Source organism: Trematomus bernacchii, unplaced genomic scaffold, assembly GCF_902827165.1.
Source record: "Trematomus bernacchii unplaced genomic scaffold, fTreBer1.1, whole genome shotgun sequence".
Classification (NCBI taxonomy): Eukaryota; Metazoa; Chordata; class Actinopteri; order Perciformes; family Nototheniidae; genus Trematomus; species Trematomus bernacchii.
The window spans coordinates 11,942,772-11,960,287 of NW_022987803.1; the positions used below are offsets into that span (position 1 = coordinate 11,942,772).

The window sequence follows — 17,516 nt, forward strand, 5'->3', positions numbered from 1 at the left end:
TAATAGGCTCTTCAGTTTGTTAATATAGGCCCAAGATCTCTTTAAATAAGACAATGACCACAAATTGGACACATCAGTGTTTCAATGCGATTTCGCCCGCATCATGATTGTCATTAAAGCAGGAAATAGTGCCATGTCGGTTTAAGTGCTCCGTAAAGAGACTCGTCCTGTCAGACGCCAGGGAAAGTCACACAAAGGATTGAAAAGCTCATTAGCAGTGACAGCATCAAATGGATTTAATCAGCAGAACATTGAGGCTACTATTGAGAGACGGGAGATGGTGGGGGGGGGGGGGGGGGGGGGTGGTTAATCAAAATTCCACACTCGGACCCCCGGTGGCATTTGAGCAGCATATCAAATCCAGCCGGAGTGATGATGGAGGATTGTATGTGTGCGTATGAAGAAGGCAGGTCAGACTCGGAAAGATTGGCAGGTTCAGCTCTCAAGTGGGCCAGTGCAGGGGGGGGGGGGGGGTTGCTCAGGACCTTGAGTGAGTCAGCATGATGCAATACAGGAGGAGCTAAGAGGGGGGGGGGGTCAGATTGTGGTGCAATGTGAGGAGGGAGAGGAGACAAAGGCCAGGATACAGGGGTATGGAGAAGCGGGTCAAGCGTGTGCGGTGTGTTGATGGTGGGGGGGGGGACGACGACGACGTGTGGTTCAGATGTGGCCACAGGGCTCACCCCCTTCCTGATGAGGTCTGTCACCACACACTCGACCCGCTGCTGCCCCCTCTTCCTCCCCTCTCACCCCCTTTGTGAAGGTGCACTGAATACGGAAAAGCCAGAGGCTGCCAGTCTGGCTTACAAAGGATGCTCTTCCCTCCTTCCCTTGCTCTGTCTCGCTCTACATTCTCTCTCACCTCCCTCTCTTCTCTCATTCTCCGTCTCTGAGCTGCCTCCCTTTCTTCTCTGCACCTCTCTATTCCTTCATCCTCACCCCTGCCTCTCTGCCTCCCACCCTCCTCCTCCTTCGCCGTATTTGTTTCACAAAACCTTCCATCTACTCCTCTCTGCTTCGCCTCCTCTCCTCCCCTCGCTCTCTGTTTCTCTCCGTCAGAAATGCATCTATTATTAACACACACCTCTGGCTTTTGCCAAAGACTGAACTAAGGTTCAGGGCAAGCTCTTCGGCATTTTAATCCCACAATGAGCAAGACAATCTGGAATAAAAGCTTCTTTTGGTGAAGGCCATTCATGTGTTCCTTGGATACAGTATGCAGATCATCCCGGCAGCTTTTCCCTGCACCATGCTGTATTCTCATCCCAATGCTGCGTCCCTCGAGGCTTCATGCTGAGAGAGGCACACCAGTGCATGTATAGAAAAATCAATCAGGCAGCATCCGAACACAGAAATACACGAGGAATTAGAGCTTGTATTCCAGCAAATAATGCATATCATGTCAGGGAGACGTTACTGTAACTGTAGAATTAGTCGTGCACGGGTTCCCACTGCGGAGGTGGTGTTTAACCTCCCTGCAGCAGGTTTCTGCAGCGGCTGCCATCCGAGTGCTCAGCGAGGCGCTGTCAGGCGAGCAGGGAGAAGCGCAGGCGATAAGCGTCCCCGGTGACTAGCATGGCCTCTTTTCATCTTCTGCTTTCCCCCTCTCTTTGAACAAACACAAGGGCTGAGGGCAGGGATCTGTCAGAGGTCCACAACTCGCAGAGAGAGGGGAATTACACTGCTGCAAGACGACTGAAACCCCAAAGTCATTACCGCTTTGGCTGGCAGGGCTTACTGAACTAAGGGATGCATGCCTTGTGTTTGAGGGGGCTGCTCTCTAATTATGATGTGAAAACAGTTGGGAAAATCCACAAAGCTGAAAATGAGATAAGTCTGAGTTTGTCCCTTTTATCACTGTTTTATTTATACTGGTAAACATCAAACAGAAACAACAGCAAAATCAAGAGCTGACGTCCTCCCATACTTGTGATTATCATTTCTCTTACATCGACAAGTTAATTTACAATGGTTGTCATCTGCGTGACACAATAACGCCAGTAAGTAAAAAATATGGAACCATTCCTCTGGATCTCATCCTCGCGTAATATCAGATCACTATCCGTACCTGTCATGCTGTTGGTGTTGGTGCAATTGTCGCTCAAATCAGGCATGACAGGAATCCTATCAGAGTGGAGTCTTTATGTAATTATGTGATAAAAATGTATCGATTCAAACCGGAGGGCAGTATTAGGCTGAGTCGACTTGTGCCACAAAAATACTGCATTGTGCTGTGTTTGGGGGTGTCAGGGATGGAAAGATGAAGCGCTGTCTGTCTACTACATTCTGTTCCAACACCTCTGGGATGTAAAGCACATTCATAATCTCTCCCTCCACCACCAAGGTAATTAAGACAAGTCGCCGTCTTTCTGTAGAGCTGGAGACAAGAATCATGTTCAAAGTCTACAGAGATTGTATCACTTGAAGTAACAGGCAATGACACTGAGTATAATAACCCCCCTGCATGTTTCTCTCTTGGTTATAATACAGTATGTCCAGATTACTGCATCCAATACCACATGAACACCTATGGTTGTACTGAAATATACAGCATCTCACACAGCTAAACATTTTTTGTACATGAAGTTGTTTTATACATCATTGTGCCTTCCATCAAAGTCTCGTCAAACGCCGTTACAAAGACGACTTTGATAGGGGATAAGGTAGAAAACATATGTTTGAAATGTTTCCCAATAACCCTGTGTGCCTGCTTTGCCCTCATATATATGAGAGAAGCTTACAGGTCCGTCAATAGAGAGCACAAAAGCTCAAAATGAGGCATTAAATCCCTTGTCTGTTCCACAACGGGCCACAAATCCGATCCAAGAAAACGAGGGACCGCAGGTGATAAACTCCAAATCATAAAGTGCTCTCCAGAAGCCACTCAGACTTGGAGAGCTTGTCCCTGGCCCGGTGAATGTGTGTGGAGCCGTCCAGCTGCGGCAGCTCCACGCTCATCGACAGGCTTCTCTTGGAGCGCAGGCTGGCCCCGGGTTTGGGGTAAGCCACATAACAGTGCTCCATATATGAGTCAGCGTTCAGGGAGTGCCTGCGGTTCACCCTCACTCCCCCTACGGGTACAGTCATGTAATGTCGAGGCGCTGGCTGGGGCCGCGGACCCCTGGGTGCTGCGGTCCATTTGTTGGGCTGGCCAGGAAAAGCCAGTGCGACGGCGGTGTTCATTTTCACCTCTGACGAGTTATTCCGGTTCATGTTATCAAGCTCCACATCAGCCCGGTGAGCCTCTGAGGGTTTGGGTGGAGCGGTGGAGCGTTTGGGCCGGGGAGCGCCCGGGGAGGCCGGGTGCCAGCTGTGAGTGGCAGCAGAGTTGGAGACAGTGCAGTCTGGGATGGTGGGTTTGGTGGAGGCTTCAACGGCGGGCTGTTTCTGCTTGGCTGGCTCCGGAGGCGGCAGGGAAATCCGGAGGCACTCCTTGTCGTTCTTCTCGGGACGCAGGACCTGCTTGGAGAGGGACTTAGGAACCCCACAGCCCTGCAGCTGTCCATCACTGCTCAGTGAGCGAATATCCCCCATCTCTAGAGCCTGACATGACCCGAGACAAGTAACAGAAGAGAGAAACTGTGAAAGCAATTCTATTAGACACTCCTGATTCAATATCATCAGAAACAATGAACACAAAAAAGAACAAAACACAGCCAAACCAACCTTATCTGTATCTCCTTGGTTACACACCCTGTAGCGCACAATGAGGAAGATGATAAAGGCGAGCACTGAGGCCACAATTATCCCTCCAATGATAACCACAATGGTGCCGCCAAGAAACTGGGACTGCATGAAGTGGCATCTCAGGTACTGCGGCTCTGTGGTGAAGTGGATACACCCGATCACCCTGGTGGCCGTCAGCGAGGTCACCTGGTCATCGTAAATGGCCAGCACACACAGGTCGTAGTGCGTTCCCGCCGCCAGGTTGTTAACCGTGATGCTCTTACTGGTCGGGGGTATCATTCTGTAAAAAGGAAAAACAAAAGCTCTCTGAGTTATGACATAGATTAGGGAGGGTTAAATGAAAAGAGACAGAAGCAAATCAGATTATCCAGTTTATTGTGTCGAAGGGATAAAATGACGTGACAATCATTTATCTCCCGGGGGTTATTTAAGATCCGTCTAGGCCTAATCTTTTGTGGCATTTGATTTTCTCCAGCGTCTTTACTGATAAAAGGTTGCTTTCTGTCACCGGGGAAGCAGGAGGCCTCCTTTTGCTCTCAACATCAGGATTACAGAGCCAACTCCCTAATGTCTCCTGATTTCAGTAGACACTGCCAAAAACCATATGTGTACTCGAGCAAAGTTTCTGTGGAAAAAAGGGGCTTGTGCGACGATCGTGTAAAATCAGTGATAAGCACTGAATATGGAGTTAAAGAGGCCAGAGATGAAAGAGTGCTGTGTACGCCAGTTTCTCAGATGGGCATGTGCGAAAGCCTCTGATGCTTTTCGTGAAACACTGGCTGACTACTCTTTCATCCTTCTATCAGTCCGCAGCTTAGTGCTGACGTTCTGTTTTGATTTTGTTGATTAAGCATTATCAAGGTTTCGCACAAAGTAAATGATACACTCTTGTGAGGGGGCATTATGAGTGAAAGAATAAGGAGTAAAACACAGCGCATTAGTCTGTCTTCCTGATGGGATTAATAGACACCATAAAATAATAATGCCAAAATCCAGGTCAAGTTCCTAATGACTAAACATCCAGATGGATTTAAGCAATCAAATCTGACTTTAAAGGTAAAACAGGGGTCAAGGACTTCTTAATATTATGAATCCATCTTAAATGCATTGGTATACATCCAGATAAAGATTTAAGGTTTGTTTACTGGATTAAATGGTGTTATTTGGCCCATATTTCAACTTTCTAACTAGCTTTAACTTTGTTTAACCCAGCGGGCCAGTAATAATTGTTTACCTGTAAACCAGTGAATCATCATAGGTGCCATTATACTGGATCTGGAACATGCGTATTCCAGGAATACTCCTCTGGAAGTTAAACTTGACCATGGCCGAGGTGGACGTGGCCTCAGCGATCACTACTTTCTTCTCCTGGCTCGTCTTCGCGTTCCCCAGAGGCAAGCCTCCAGCCTCTACCCCCGTTTTTGTCACTGTGGCGATATCTGATGACCCGGGGTCGGGCTCCTGCTCTGCGACTGTGTTGTTGGTGATATGAGGGAGTTTGGCAATGACAAGATCCACCGTCTGCTGGGCTTCACCTGCCGGGTTGGAGGCCACGCAGGTGAAGGAACCTAGAACAAAAACTAAATTGATTAATGTCCATCCTTTATTAATTGGAATATACAAAGTAGTGCCCTGAAAAAAAATTATATATATTTGTATCTTAGCATAAAGAAATGTAGGAATTCAGACTTGTTTGCCTTCCTGCCAAGAGTTTGATGATAAGATTGATACAAATGTTCTATCTGTGGATATAATGCTGAAGCCAGAGACCGGCACCTGTTCCATATTTGTACATAAGATTTTTAATCTGGAGCCAGCAGCAATTTAGCTTAGTTTAGCAAATAGACTTTAAGATAAGCAGAAAAGCTAGCATTGCTAATTTCAGCAGGAACCTACCAGCTTCACTAAAGCTCACTAATCAACATGTTATAGCCCTCTTACTTAACCTATACAAAACCCCTATTGTAAAAGCAGCAAATGGTGGAATCAATAAAGGTTTCTAACACTGTGAGTATGCTTACGGTTAGCTTTTTCCTTCTGTCTAAGCTAATCAAAGTTTAGTGGCTGCTATACTTTAGCTTCATTTATAATATCATAATGTAATGAGATAGTATCAAATTTCTTATCTAACTCCCAGCAAGAAACCAAAAAAAGTTGCCATTTTTAAACATTTGACGATTTACTCTTATAAAACAAAAAGGTCTAAGAAACTACATGTTGGCAAAAGGATAGCTAAATGACTTTTAGCCAACAAGGTGAGAAAGTCATTTTTTTATTCCGTTGTGGCTTTAATCCAACGCTCTGAACTTTATCGCCTGATGTCGACAAATACTTCAGCCATATTATAGCCCTTTGCGAACATGAGCAAACAACTAATTTTGTTCAGTCAACAACACAGGCACAGCCCTCGGGGGTGCAAACAGACCGGAGTCCTTGACGGTGCTGATGAGGATGTCCAACGTGCCGTCTGAGTGGACCGCGGCCCTGGAGGAATTGGACATCAGGCGTCCATCAGGGGCGATCCAGTGGATAATGGGGTCGGGATCCCCCCTGGCCTTACAGCGCATTGTCACACTCTGACCCTCCAACGCTCGCAGCTCCTGAGGCAGAGGCAGGAAAGGCGGTTAGTGGGAGGACTATGTTTAACACAGAGACACAGTGGGAAACGCTTTGTACAAACAGTTACCATATGTGCTGTAGCTTGGGCTTATATATTATTGTAAATGCTCTTATTGATGATGTTGTGTGTAATAGCTTTATTCCCTATAAATATAATCACCAATTGATCATTGTCATGATATTGAATTATCATGCTTATGAAGGCAAGATAATCAATGTGACGGTACATTGCAGTGTATGTGATGGAGTCCAAGTAAACACAATTTCCTCTGCAATTATGCAAAATAAGTCTACTGAATGTAAATGAGAGGAGCTGTAGTTATTTGGCAAGGATTTGATCAGATAATTTAGTTTGGATGCATGAATCAAGGACTAAATCACTGTAAGCTTTCCCTGTGTATTAACAGCTCAGTGCAGATCCTCATACACCTGCAAAGAGCTTTATTAAAATGGTTACTGAAAAATTCTGCTAAAGAAGTTATCTAAGAATTCTATCACAGGCCAAGGTTTGATTACATTTTTTAAGTAAGTCCAATATATTTGACAGTCTTCAGTTAGCTGAGCTACCCAGATGAGAACCACAGGTCTTGTGAGACTCGTCTGGTTCGCAAAGCTAATATTTGGTGTGACAGTCAAAGAAAGTGCCACCTAGGATTAACTGAGGCAGAGTCTAATGTCTGGCTCAGAGACTCTAACATTAGTGAGTGTTGTGTCATACAGTGCACAGCTCCAGTTGGAGGTCATACCTGAGAGTGCCTGGTGATGAGAGGAGGCTCACACAGGAACTCTTCCTCTGAGACAGTCCAGAAATAGCGCCCGGCGAGGTGTTGCGGTGAGGCACAGGTCTCCAGATCATCCTCCCTCCGCAACCTCCGCAGCCAGAGAAGCTCACAGTTACACCTCAGCGGGTTCCCTCCAAAGCTCAACGCAAACGACGTGGGCCCCATTATCACAGAGGTGGCCAGGACCCCGGCTCTTTGGAAAATAGGGTCAGGGGGAAGCTTCTGGAGCTTGTTGGAAGTCACATCCAGCCTCTTGAGCTTCTGCAGCCCCGAGAAGGTGCCCTCTGGGATGTAACCGAGCATGTTATGGTCCAAATTGAGCGTATGGAGATTGGACATCCTCTGAATGGCCACCCACGGCGCACTTTCCAAGTTGTTGTAGGATAAGTCCAGCTCTTCCAGCGCTGTCAGATCATTGAAGGCCCCGATGTGTATGTTTGAGAGCTGGTTGTTGTTGAGGTTGAGGTGGTGCAGCTTGGACATGCCGCTGAAGGTGTCGTTGATGATGCGGGACAGACGGTTGCTATCCAGGTGAAGGGCTCGCAGGTTCTCCAGGTCCTTGAAAGCGAGGGGTGCGATGGAGCCGATAGTGTTTCGAGACAAGGTCAGGTCCACCAGCCTTGTCATGTTGGCAAAGTCTTTGCGTTTGACGGTGGTTACAAAGTTATCCCCGAGACGCATCTCCACCGTGTGCCTGTCGATGTTCGGGGGCACAAACAGAAGACCCTTTTTGTCGCACAAAGTTGCCAAGTTGGGGTTGAGCACCTGGCAGACACAGCGTTTGGGGCAGACCTGGACTTTGTGGGCCTTCACGGCCACACCGAGGACTATCAGGTAAACCAGGAGGGACTCCATTTGGCTTTTCAGTCAGGTTAATACACCTAAAAAACATCCAAGCAAAAAGAGAGAAAGAGAAGTGCCTATTACTCTTTTAGCTGTTTAAAAATCAAAGCAGGAAATCTGCAATTGTTAGCTGTATTATATTCATCACAATGTGATTTCTGTAGCTGGGTAATCACACATGCAATAAGAGCTCCCCCTTTAAAACAGGAACTTGGGGATTCTGCTGTGTAAAGTTAAAGCTTTTTTTACGCTAGATTTGAGGCACACTCATTGCTCACAGCTAGGATTTCAGACTTGTTCTCCAAATTCTCAGCAGTAAACTATAGCAAACAATAAACGCTGTGCAATTAGACATGAAACTAATTAGTCACCTGCAGACTTGAGAGCGAAACATCCCCAGAAATCTTGTATGATTTTTTGTGACAGCTCTCTATGTAAGCCCCTACTCGCTTATACTTTTTTGATGTGATAATGGCAGTCCTTTAATGTCGGTGTATAGAAGGAGGAAAGTCTAGACTGGCAGTCCAGAGCCTCGTCAGAATTAGACGGAAATCTCCCAGGATCGTATCACCAATAGGAAGGGATGATTGGGCCCAGTGCCTCAGCGAGTATGTGCTATGCCTTGCTATCGATTTTCTCTCTTGCTCTCTCTGCTGCTACTCTTACTTATGACGCAGCCGAGATGGGGGATAAGAAGGGATCCATTTGATGATTCCTGAGACCTTGTCAGGGATATAGCATGTCATAAAACTAAGACAGTGGGGATCAGTTCACAGCTCCTCAGGTGCACCCTGACCGTGTACTAGAACGACAGTGACATTATCCGTGATTATTTTAAGAACTGAAGTGTCATTTTGGTAGAACATGTAATATTCAGCCCTCTGGGTGTCCTGTTACAGCACATAGAAAGAAACACAAATCCTATCAAACACAGGGAACAAGAGATGCAATCCCACAACTGTAGTAAAAATCCAAAGCCTAACCTTTAAATACAGAAGAGAATGGCTGATTTATGATTATAGCTTTCTGTGGTCTGCTGGTAATGTCTCCATTGTCGACGCAGGGTCTTGGAGAGAGTGCATAACATTCTGGCCTCAGCAAAGAGCTTGCCAACTGAGCACCTTCATGCTTCAAAAGCCTCTGTTGCACCGGAGCTGTGACACACAACTGGCAGCGTATTAACCTTGAAAGTCAGAGTGTGCGGGAAAATGTCATAGAGCAGAGAAAACATCACACGGGATGGGATTGACACACTGGCCATGTGGGGCAATGTTTTTAACGTAAACCATGGTGGCATCCGTCTAAAACGGTTTTGACAGCTGGGTAAAATGTATCACAGCTTTCGACAAGGAGGCAGGAAAGAGGTCAAGTGTAAAATGGCCCATAATAGCAAAGGGAGGGAAGATATCATTGAAGGGAGAGCGCTGGACGTGACATTTTCATAAAAAGTGCTGATCGAGCAGCAATGAATCAATGTTTTTCTCTGCCCGTTTTTACAGGGGACAACTTTACCGAGTCACACAAGAGCCCCTTTTTGAGGATTGTAGTCTGGGGTGCAGTGGTGCCGAGATCTGATCTGCTGAGAAATGGACTGTGGAGTCAATAATAAATGTTGTCGAGACCCTTTAAGACTTCTTAAAGGTGGCAGACGACTTCCGTGCCAAGCTGTGATGCAAAGTGTAGTGGCCCATAGGTGGAAACTTCAATATTGACTCTGTGTGTGTGCATCAGAGGAGAGAGTATAGAAGATGAGATGTACATAAGTTATTTCATGTGTGTGTGCCAACCACCTTCTGCTCTGACTGTGAATGGCACGGCCTCTGGATGTGCAATGAGGTGGAGCGGACCTGCTACTTCCAGATTCGAATAGCGTTGAAGACGTGATATTGATTCACTCTGTGGAGATGGGTGCTTTTTTCCTTCCCGCTGCTGAAAACTCAGCCAAACGTGAAGAGAATGGTTGCAACGGTAATCCCTACAAAACTCCTTCTGTGAGGACAAAAGGCACAGCCCCCTCGCTGCTGAGAAGGGGCAGGCAAATGTCTGTCGCCGTCCCCCTGATTTGCATTTCATTATGGTTGTTCCACAGGGATTTGCACAACAGGTTGCACTCATCAGGTACATGAACAAATAAGAAGATAATCAATCAATGTGTTCATCAATCACACAATCTTTTAATGTCACGCCCCCTGCCAGAAAATCATTATCCTCCAGGTTGGGCTGTTTATTATAGTGAGGTGACATGGGAGGGCCACAAATAAACAAGAAAACAGATAATCTACTGATGCATTAACCATAGTCTCCCTCATAGTCAATCAAATGTCCGTTTACTACCTCTGAGCAGGTCTTTTCTCCCTCAGAGGACAGAACAGACTGACAGCTCACACCCACACTCGCACACCGGTGGGTGGATTTGTGCCTAATAGAGGTAGCTCACTACACAACAACCCCCAGCAATGGAGACAGACATTCATGCTTAGCAGCAACAGCAGCAGCAGTAGCAGTGTACTGTAGGAGAGGATATCTATGTTCTCCCTGGGGCAGCATTCTCCAAGAAAAGCCTTATGCAGCACACTGCATGCCAATCGTCTGGTGAGGTAATGGGGGATATGTTTTCAGATGGTCTAACTTATGCTGTAGCTCATGTGAGAAAGACTCTGCAATCCACGTCTGGGCAGGGAATCGGGGAAGCAGGCCTGCGAGGGGAAGTTAAAGGAGACATGTCATGGCCATTTCCACTGATCATAATTCCATTGTTGAGGTCTACTAGAATAGATTTATATTGTGCAATTTTCCAAACTCACATTGGTTTCTCATACAGCATCTCTGTAAACTACTTGTATTCACTGAATTTCACTCTCTGCCTTTAACGGCTCGTTGGAGCTCCAAAAGCTCCAGCCCCCACCCTCCCTGTGAGCACAGTGTGCTCTGATTGGTCGGGACGTTGTGAATCGCGCTGAGCTCCGTGGAGGTGTTGTTTCCTTGTTTAGGATACACAGCGAAACACAGCCAAACTCATCCTGAGCACACACAAACTCACAGCCGAAGTAAAAACAATAAGTGTGGCTTGATATTGAGTAAGAAAAAGGTTGATAAACGCTGTGAGAATGGGTCTGCAGAGAGAATTTCGCCGCGATCCCAACTGTCTGTTATCAGCCTGCAGCCAGGGAGGAGAAATCAGCTGAGCTGCCTGCACTGTGTGTGTGTGTGTGTGTGAGGAAGTCCGTGGATTGGTCAATTTGGACCAATCAGCGGGGGCTTAACGTAACGGCTCCACGGACGTAACGTAACGGCACGGCTCCACGGATTGGTCCATTTCGTTCCGGGTACGGGGTTACGTCACCCCGTACCCGGAAGAATCAAATGGACAATGACGTATCTCCAACGAGGCGTTTTGGGGAGGTATTTTCTGTGTTAGAGTTTTACTCGCTACAGGGTGTACTTTGAGGGTTTTGACTCTGCACACCGTTTACATGCATAAAAACCTTCATAACACACAAGGGGACGGGTAATAACCGGAAAAGATGCCTGCTATGCCTCCACGCAGGCCGAAAGCGTGGCACATGGCAACGACTCGGCGAGGCTCACCTGGGTTACTCTCTGAAAAGCTGCCGGACGTCTGTTGGTGCCAGACATAAGCTCAGTTGTGTCAAGGAGGCAAACTGATGCTGCAACATGATGGTAAAACGGTATCGACAAAGCAGTGAAATGGGTCCTCAGCCTGCTTGCTTTATGAGCCCAAATGGAGCTGCTGCTGCTGCTAAAGGGGATCATATTCGGACTGAGCCGCTAGAAATTCAGTTTTGTCGGGTAAACGCTCGTGTCCAAACATCCTGACCAAACACTGATGCCGTTATGGAGCGTCTAGCTAACACATGTGTGTTTGTGAATGAGTGTATGTGCCTGTGACACCCTTTCCCTACACCGCCTGCCAATGTTAGAATGCGATAGCTCTTGGGTGACAGCCTTGATGCCATGGCAACACAGAAAACGTCAGTTTTGGGTGCGATGTAATCAGAGGCACATTTTCAGATCACCTTATATTATACAGAAAAAAAAGTCCTCGGTAATTGGGGTGCAGTTTGAAGGCTGGAGTAGACTCATTGTACACTCTATGACCGTGTGGTGTCGGATATAAAGCAGGTTGTGCACTCAGCTAATTTTGCATCGGAGACAATGTTTTCCCAGGGTTGTGCGTAATAAAACTAAATGCCTTGATGTAGCTCTCTGATGTGAAATTATGTTTCAGGCAGACCAGCTTGTGTGTGTTTGTGTGTGTGTTTGTTTGTGTGTGCCAGGGGTACAGCATACTAAGCAGACCCCACTGCATCAATAGAAGTGCTGTTCATCAGCATTTACAACTCCCCCTTGCAATTCCAAGTGTTTTCCTTCACACAGGAAATTCTGTGATACCTTGGATATCCCATGACAGGAGCATCAGTAGACAAACAACAGCAGAAAACATATTTTAGATGCTGTCTTCTATCAAAGCAGGAGACTGAACGGGCCAAATTGAAATGCTAATCACTGTTTCTGGATCTAAATTCTTTCACCGTGGTGACGTGCCCTGATGTGAGGGGCTTATGACCTGGGATTTTCTTCCGGAAAGAGCGATGCCGAACACCACCTCAGAATATCAATATGGCCTCCTCATGTGAATCTTATACAGTATGGCTGGAACGCATGTAAACTGTCAAATCTACCATCTCACCTGCAGTTTAAGGTACAGAAGTGTACGATAAAAGCTACATCTCTTAGGAGAAAAAACATGATCATGGGCTCTTTTCATGTAAGAGCCTTAATATGGTAAGATAAGGAAAGCAGAAATGTAACATGATCAAAATCCATTGAATAATTTTCACTCTTTCAAAGACACTCTGGATCTTGTTTTCTACCTCACACAGCAACACAATGGCTAAATAATGCATAATCTTCCTTCTTCTTATTGTGTTGTGCAATGAAAGGAACTCATATACACATCATGTAGGTTAAATGAAATGGTGTGAATGTCAAATAACCTCAAGTAAGTTTAAAATCCTAATAAAGGCACATCTTTAGCAAAGACAAACGGTTTTCTTGAGTAGAGAAAAAATTGGGGTCAGCGAATGTAGAGCCGGTCTGCAGAACAGCCTCTGTGCTGCTGAGGAACCACATATCACTTCTCTGCTATCAGTGATAGGTACACAGCACTTGATCTATATCACTTAGTGCATTAAATTATCAGTAAGAGCAAATAGAAGCAGCAAAATTAGGCGTGGGCCTGGTTTTTACTGGTGTAGCAGTTACAATGGTGCCTGAGGCACTCATGAATAATGAGATATGTGATAACTAACACTCGACACAAGACAAGACCATCAGGTTTACCTCAACCCTTTTATGAAAATCACCATGATCACATTTCCACCTGTCTTTATCAGTCACCTGGCAACACGTCCCCCCCCCTGCCCACACAGTCATTATCAATTGTGTTACTTAGGCTAATTTAGTCTTCATCACACCTTAATGACTGGTGTGCATCAGTTTAACCACAGCAAGCACATCACTGGATCCCCGGTGCTGATAAAACAAACAACAACACAAAGAAACATCTTATCCTGCACGTATTCAGAGAGCTGGCTGGATGATGGCAACATTATGCATGATTCTCACTTTCACCTGTAGGGAGGGAAAAGCAGAGAATGCAGCCAAGTGGATACTAAAAATAAAATTGATATCTCATGGCGATGAGAAGCAATTGAGGCGATTTTTTTGACCTTGCGGTGCAGGTCCTGGGCTGGTGGAGCCACAACCCCTGTCACAAGGAACCCTCTGAAGCCTTGCATATGGTCCTGAGAGAACTACTTCAAGTCAATATTGTGCCTCTTGGAAATACAGTCCCCCCCCAAAAGAGTTGCCTCACTCAAATCGCAGCCTATAAATGATAGAATTTACCTTGCAGATGAAACACCAAGCCAAGTCAGGGGAGGGTGGGTTGGAGCTGATTTCCTCTGGGAGCATTTCTGAGAGCGCCTTGCCAAAAATGGGACCGTCCGTGGTGATAATTCAGGTGTCCCGAAAACACGCGTCTTGGCTCCTATAACATGTGACGGCCTGCGGAACCAGCGATGCCCTTCAAGAAATCCATGGCCAGCATGTTAAAGGACGACTCCTCTGCGATCCGCTCACATCGGAGATATGTAACTCAGCTTCCCCCCTTTGGTAAAAAAAAAATTAAAAAACTGGAAAACGCAGCCCAGAGGGGTCCCGGTGTGGCTGTGAGGCTGCAGCTGTGCGGGATCCGCGTCTACTGCGCATCCGCCTGTGTGCACCTCCAAGAAGAGAAAACGCCTTTGTAGCGACAGGCTGCTTTAATATCTCCAGCGCTGTGTGTGTGTGAGTGACTGGTGCTGTGCTGAATCCAGCCAGATGTTCGTATCGCTTTCACGGGCTTTTGCTGGCGACGCAGGGCTCAGTGCGAGTTAATCCAGATTGAGTGAAAGGTTGCTGGCCCCCCCCCTCCTCCACCTCCTGCCCCCGGACTACTGTCAACCACCGACCCGGCTCCATTTCTGACCAGAGGTGCTGTGCTCGGAATGTTAATCAGCGCGCACCAAGCTGCACATAGACCATGTGTGTGCATAGACAGATGCAGTGCCTCCTAGCCTATCTCACAGGCAGGCATCATAATTTATTCATGTAGATTGGACTACACTGCACGAAACGCAGTAACATTCTATTAAAAAAAAAAAAGTAGGCACAGACATGTTTATCAGATTTGGAGATTACACATACATGAGTCGGGCAATAACAAGGCTTAAACAACACAGTTATTGGAAATACATCCTTAAGGTAAAACATGTGGTGCATCTGGTCTGGATAAAGACAAATATAGCACATATCTGAATAGGCCTGCATGTATTACATAGATTATTGGCAGGAAAGTGTTGAGTTGGCTGAAAGTAAAAGCCCTGCTCCCCGTGGGTCTGCTTGGCACTGGACCCATCACTATCTGATGCAGTGATCCTGTGGCCTTTGTGCAAGTTGGCAAAGTAAACAGTATATGTACATAAGAGTGTTACAGTACAGAGGCGCTGGAGACTTCTTGGACTCATGGGGGTTTTTTATTTCCAAGAAGAATGACCGATACCACTCCTGGGGCCTCCTGGCGCTGTGAAAAAGGTGCCTGTTGTCATCCACAGAATTACCCAGAGGATTTCTACTCCAGATCAATAGCTCCATCCAGTAACAAGACATTTACTTGAGATCAATTGGACTAGTGGTTTAAGCATGGTAGCAAGAGTTGTTTACTAGGACTGCAAATAACAAACATTTCTATCTGTAAAATATCAGGAAAGAGTAAAAAAAATACTCATGCCAGATTCTCAAATCTAATGTGTTTTCCTGTTTAGTCAGTATTAAACACAAAGATATTCAATTAATTCATATAAAAAAATCTGAAAAGCACAACATCTCTATATTTCAGAGATTAAAAACATTGTGATTTCCATGAAAAATCACTTAAATGATAAATCACTGAATCAGTAACAATAAAGTATACATTTGGCAAGTGTCTTTTCTATCATCAGTGTTGCATCTCTGATTTGAACAGTTTATCATTTAATATCACTAATATTTAATCTCGAAAAAAACCTGTTTCACTCATTTTTGCCACATGCACAAAAAACTAGTACAACAACAGTTTCTTCACCAGCCGCAACAGCAGACAAGCACTTTTGCTGGTGGGAAGTGTTAATGTCAAGGCCTGCGAGTGTCTCAATCGAGTCATCAGGATCTGACAGTTGGTGGAATGAAGTGACACTGTCATGACTTGGTTTTTCCTGCACTTTACTGTAATGTGATTCATGTCTTTCTTTCTCACTGACGCATGTCATCCAGGAACTGCTGGTAGGTGAGATTGTCCGCCCAATCACCTGTCCTGCTCTTTTTTTCCAAGAACAAGCCCCTGCTGTCCCTTCGAGGGTCAGCGACGCTGTGACTCCACGGGGTCTCTGTGATCCCCAGAAGCTCGCGAACACCAGCACAGATGACCTGTAGGGCGCACAGCAGGGTTGAGTTCTTTGATAAAGTGTGTTTTCACCCATACTTAATGAGGTATTCCCACTGAGAGTCAATGTGTCTAGTCTTTCGAGGATATTTCAGCAAGATTGTGGCATCATGGGAAGACAGGTTAAAAGGTCACACTCCCAGTCCAGAAGCAAATGCATCAAAGGATGAACATCTCAACTCAATAATAGAGCTTACAATCATTTACTGGAGCTATTTCATTATCAGTTCAAACTCACCCAGAGAGACATGTTGTTTTTGTCTTTTTTGGTTTGATAGCTGAATATATAAACATGCTTTAAGCCAATTTAGCTTTGGCCTCAGGGAGAAAAACAGTAGCTTTTACTGCGTGTGATACAGCGGATCTGAGGCGCTGGTGGCAGGATGCTGATGGGTTACATCCTTTATATATACAGTCTATGGTTACATCACACAACTTTAATTGGATGTCACATTGTTTAAAGAAAGAGTGTTAAAGGTCCAAATGGAATGTGCGAGTGAGTTGGCACGGACCTGACACCAGATTCAATGTCTACAGTCCACTTAGGTGGAGAGATATTTGATTACAATTGAGGTGGCAACTCACAATTATTTCAGTTATTGGTTAACCTTTTTATTGTTTTTCTTCTTAATTAAAGGCCATGACAGAAGTTGCTGGATTGATGGTCAGCAAATGCTTGGGATTTTTTATTTAAAAATTAGGCTTTGAATCAATAAAGACAAATTGTTTCAGCACCAGCAAATAAGAGTATTTTTTACAGTGCCATCATTATCTTGGTGCCCCACAGCCTGTTAAACCTGCCTTGATCATTGATGCTTTGATATGTAAACAAGTCTCCAATATCAATTTAACAATCAGACTCTTATGAAGGTTAAAATAAAAAAGAACTTGAGTTTCTGACTTTTAAATACCTTCATATCTGTAAAATCTGTGATTCCAAGTCTTGGCAAGTAGATGCAATTTACATAAATGAGCTTTCTTCCAGTGATGAGGTTCTCTGTGAAACATGGCTGCAACAGAAATGTATAATGAGGTTATTTAAAGCTTGGAGAAGGGAAATATTACATAGGGAGCTGGGAGGCTCATATCCAGCAACTCGCCTGTCTAGTTGGTTACCTACTTTGTATTGTGGGAATCCTAAAGACTCAATCCATCTTGCAACATCTTGACAACTCCAGTGAAGGGACTCCATGTTGCCTGTAAGCATGTTGCCATGGAAACTGTTACCTGCCACTAGGTATTATTAAGTGTTTCCATCACACATTAAAGTGAATTTTGTGCAGTCAAAAATATATAATTTTGAAAAGAAGTAAGAAAACTAAGTCTAATTTCTTACCCCGGAGTTTCAGAAGAATGTCTTTAAATGCTTAAAGTGATCTTAAAGTAGCAGAGACGACTCCAAACCGTGTTTATGGGAACAGCCAATCAGCTTTTTGTAATGTAGGGCGGTTGGTGAATTGCGCACAGTGATTGGTTTTTAAATCAAGTCTGTCCCGCCCACATTGAACGGCAACAACGAATGATCGCCACGCGTGGATTCC

General features: G+C 45.4%; 2 protein-coding genes across 2 annotated transcripts; both read right to left on the reverse strand.

Annotated features, from left to right (window-relative positions):
- Positions 1 to 1,850: 1,850 nt before the first annotated feature.
- lrfn5b (leucine rich repeat and fibronectin type III domain containing 5b) lies at positions 1,851 to 14,116 on the reverse strand. Its single transcript, XM_034150366.1, has 6 exons — positions 13,863 to 14,116; positions 7,053 to 7,969; positions 6,113 to 6,287; positions 4,922 to 5,255; positions 3,667 to 3,967; positions 1,851 to 3,543 (listed from the first exon to the last, which is right to left on the reverse strand). Exons 2-6 carry the CDS (start codon positions 7,941 to 7,943, stop codon positions 2,860 to 2,862), a joined length of 2,385 nt encoding a protein of 794 aa, XP_034006257.1. The 5' UTR covers positions 7,944 to 7,969; positions 13,863 to 14,116; the 3' UTR covers positions 1,851 to 2,859.
- Positions 14,117 to 15,482: 1,366 nt separating this feature from the next.
- LOC117498540 (sterile alpha motif domain-containing protein 15-like) lies at positions 15,483 to 17,266 on the reverse strand. Its single transcript, XM_034150699.1, has 3 exons — positions 17,096 to 17,266; positions 16,887 to 16,985; positions 15,483 to 15,959 (listed from the first exon to the last, which is right to left on the reverse strand). Exons 1-3 carry the CDS (start codon positions 17,180 to 17,182, stop codon positions 15,786 to 15,788), a joined length of 360 nt encoding a protein of 119 aa, XP_034006590.1. The 5' UTR covers positions 17,183 to 17,266; the 3' UTR covers positions 15,483 to 15,785.
- Between the last annotated feature and the right edge of the window lie 250 nt (positions 17,267 to 17,516).

Bases quoted from the DNA above. Each gene is read 5' to 3' on its own strand.
- lrfn5b (XM_034150366.1), bottom strand. From the start codon at position 7,943: ATGGAGTCCCTCCTGGTTTACCTGATAGTCCTCGGTGTGGCCGTGAAG. The intron at 6,288-7,052 runs GTATGACCTCCA...CCTCTGCCTCAG, and splicing joins TCATCACCAGGCACTCTCAG to GAGCTGCGAGCGTTGGAGGG. The intron at 3,968-4,921 runs GTAAACAATTAT...TCCTTTTTACAG, and splicing joins GATGATTCACTGGTTTACAG to AATGATACCCCCGACCAGTA.
- LOC117498540 (XM_034150699.1), bottom strand. From the start codon at position 17,182: ATGCTTACAGGCAACATGGAGTCCCTTCACTGGAGTTGTCAAGATGTT. The intron at 16,986-17,095 runs GTAGGTAACCAA...TTTCTGTTGCAG, and splicing joins TAGGATTCCCACAATACAAA to CCATGTTTCACAGAGAACCT. The intron at 15,960-16,886 runs GTATTTAAAAGT...TGCGCCCTACAG, and splicing joins CAGATTTTACAGATATGAAG to GTCATCTGTGCTGGTGTTCG.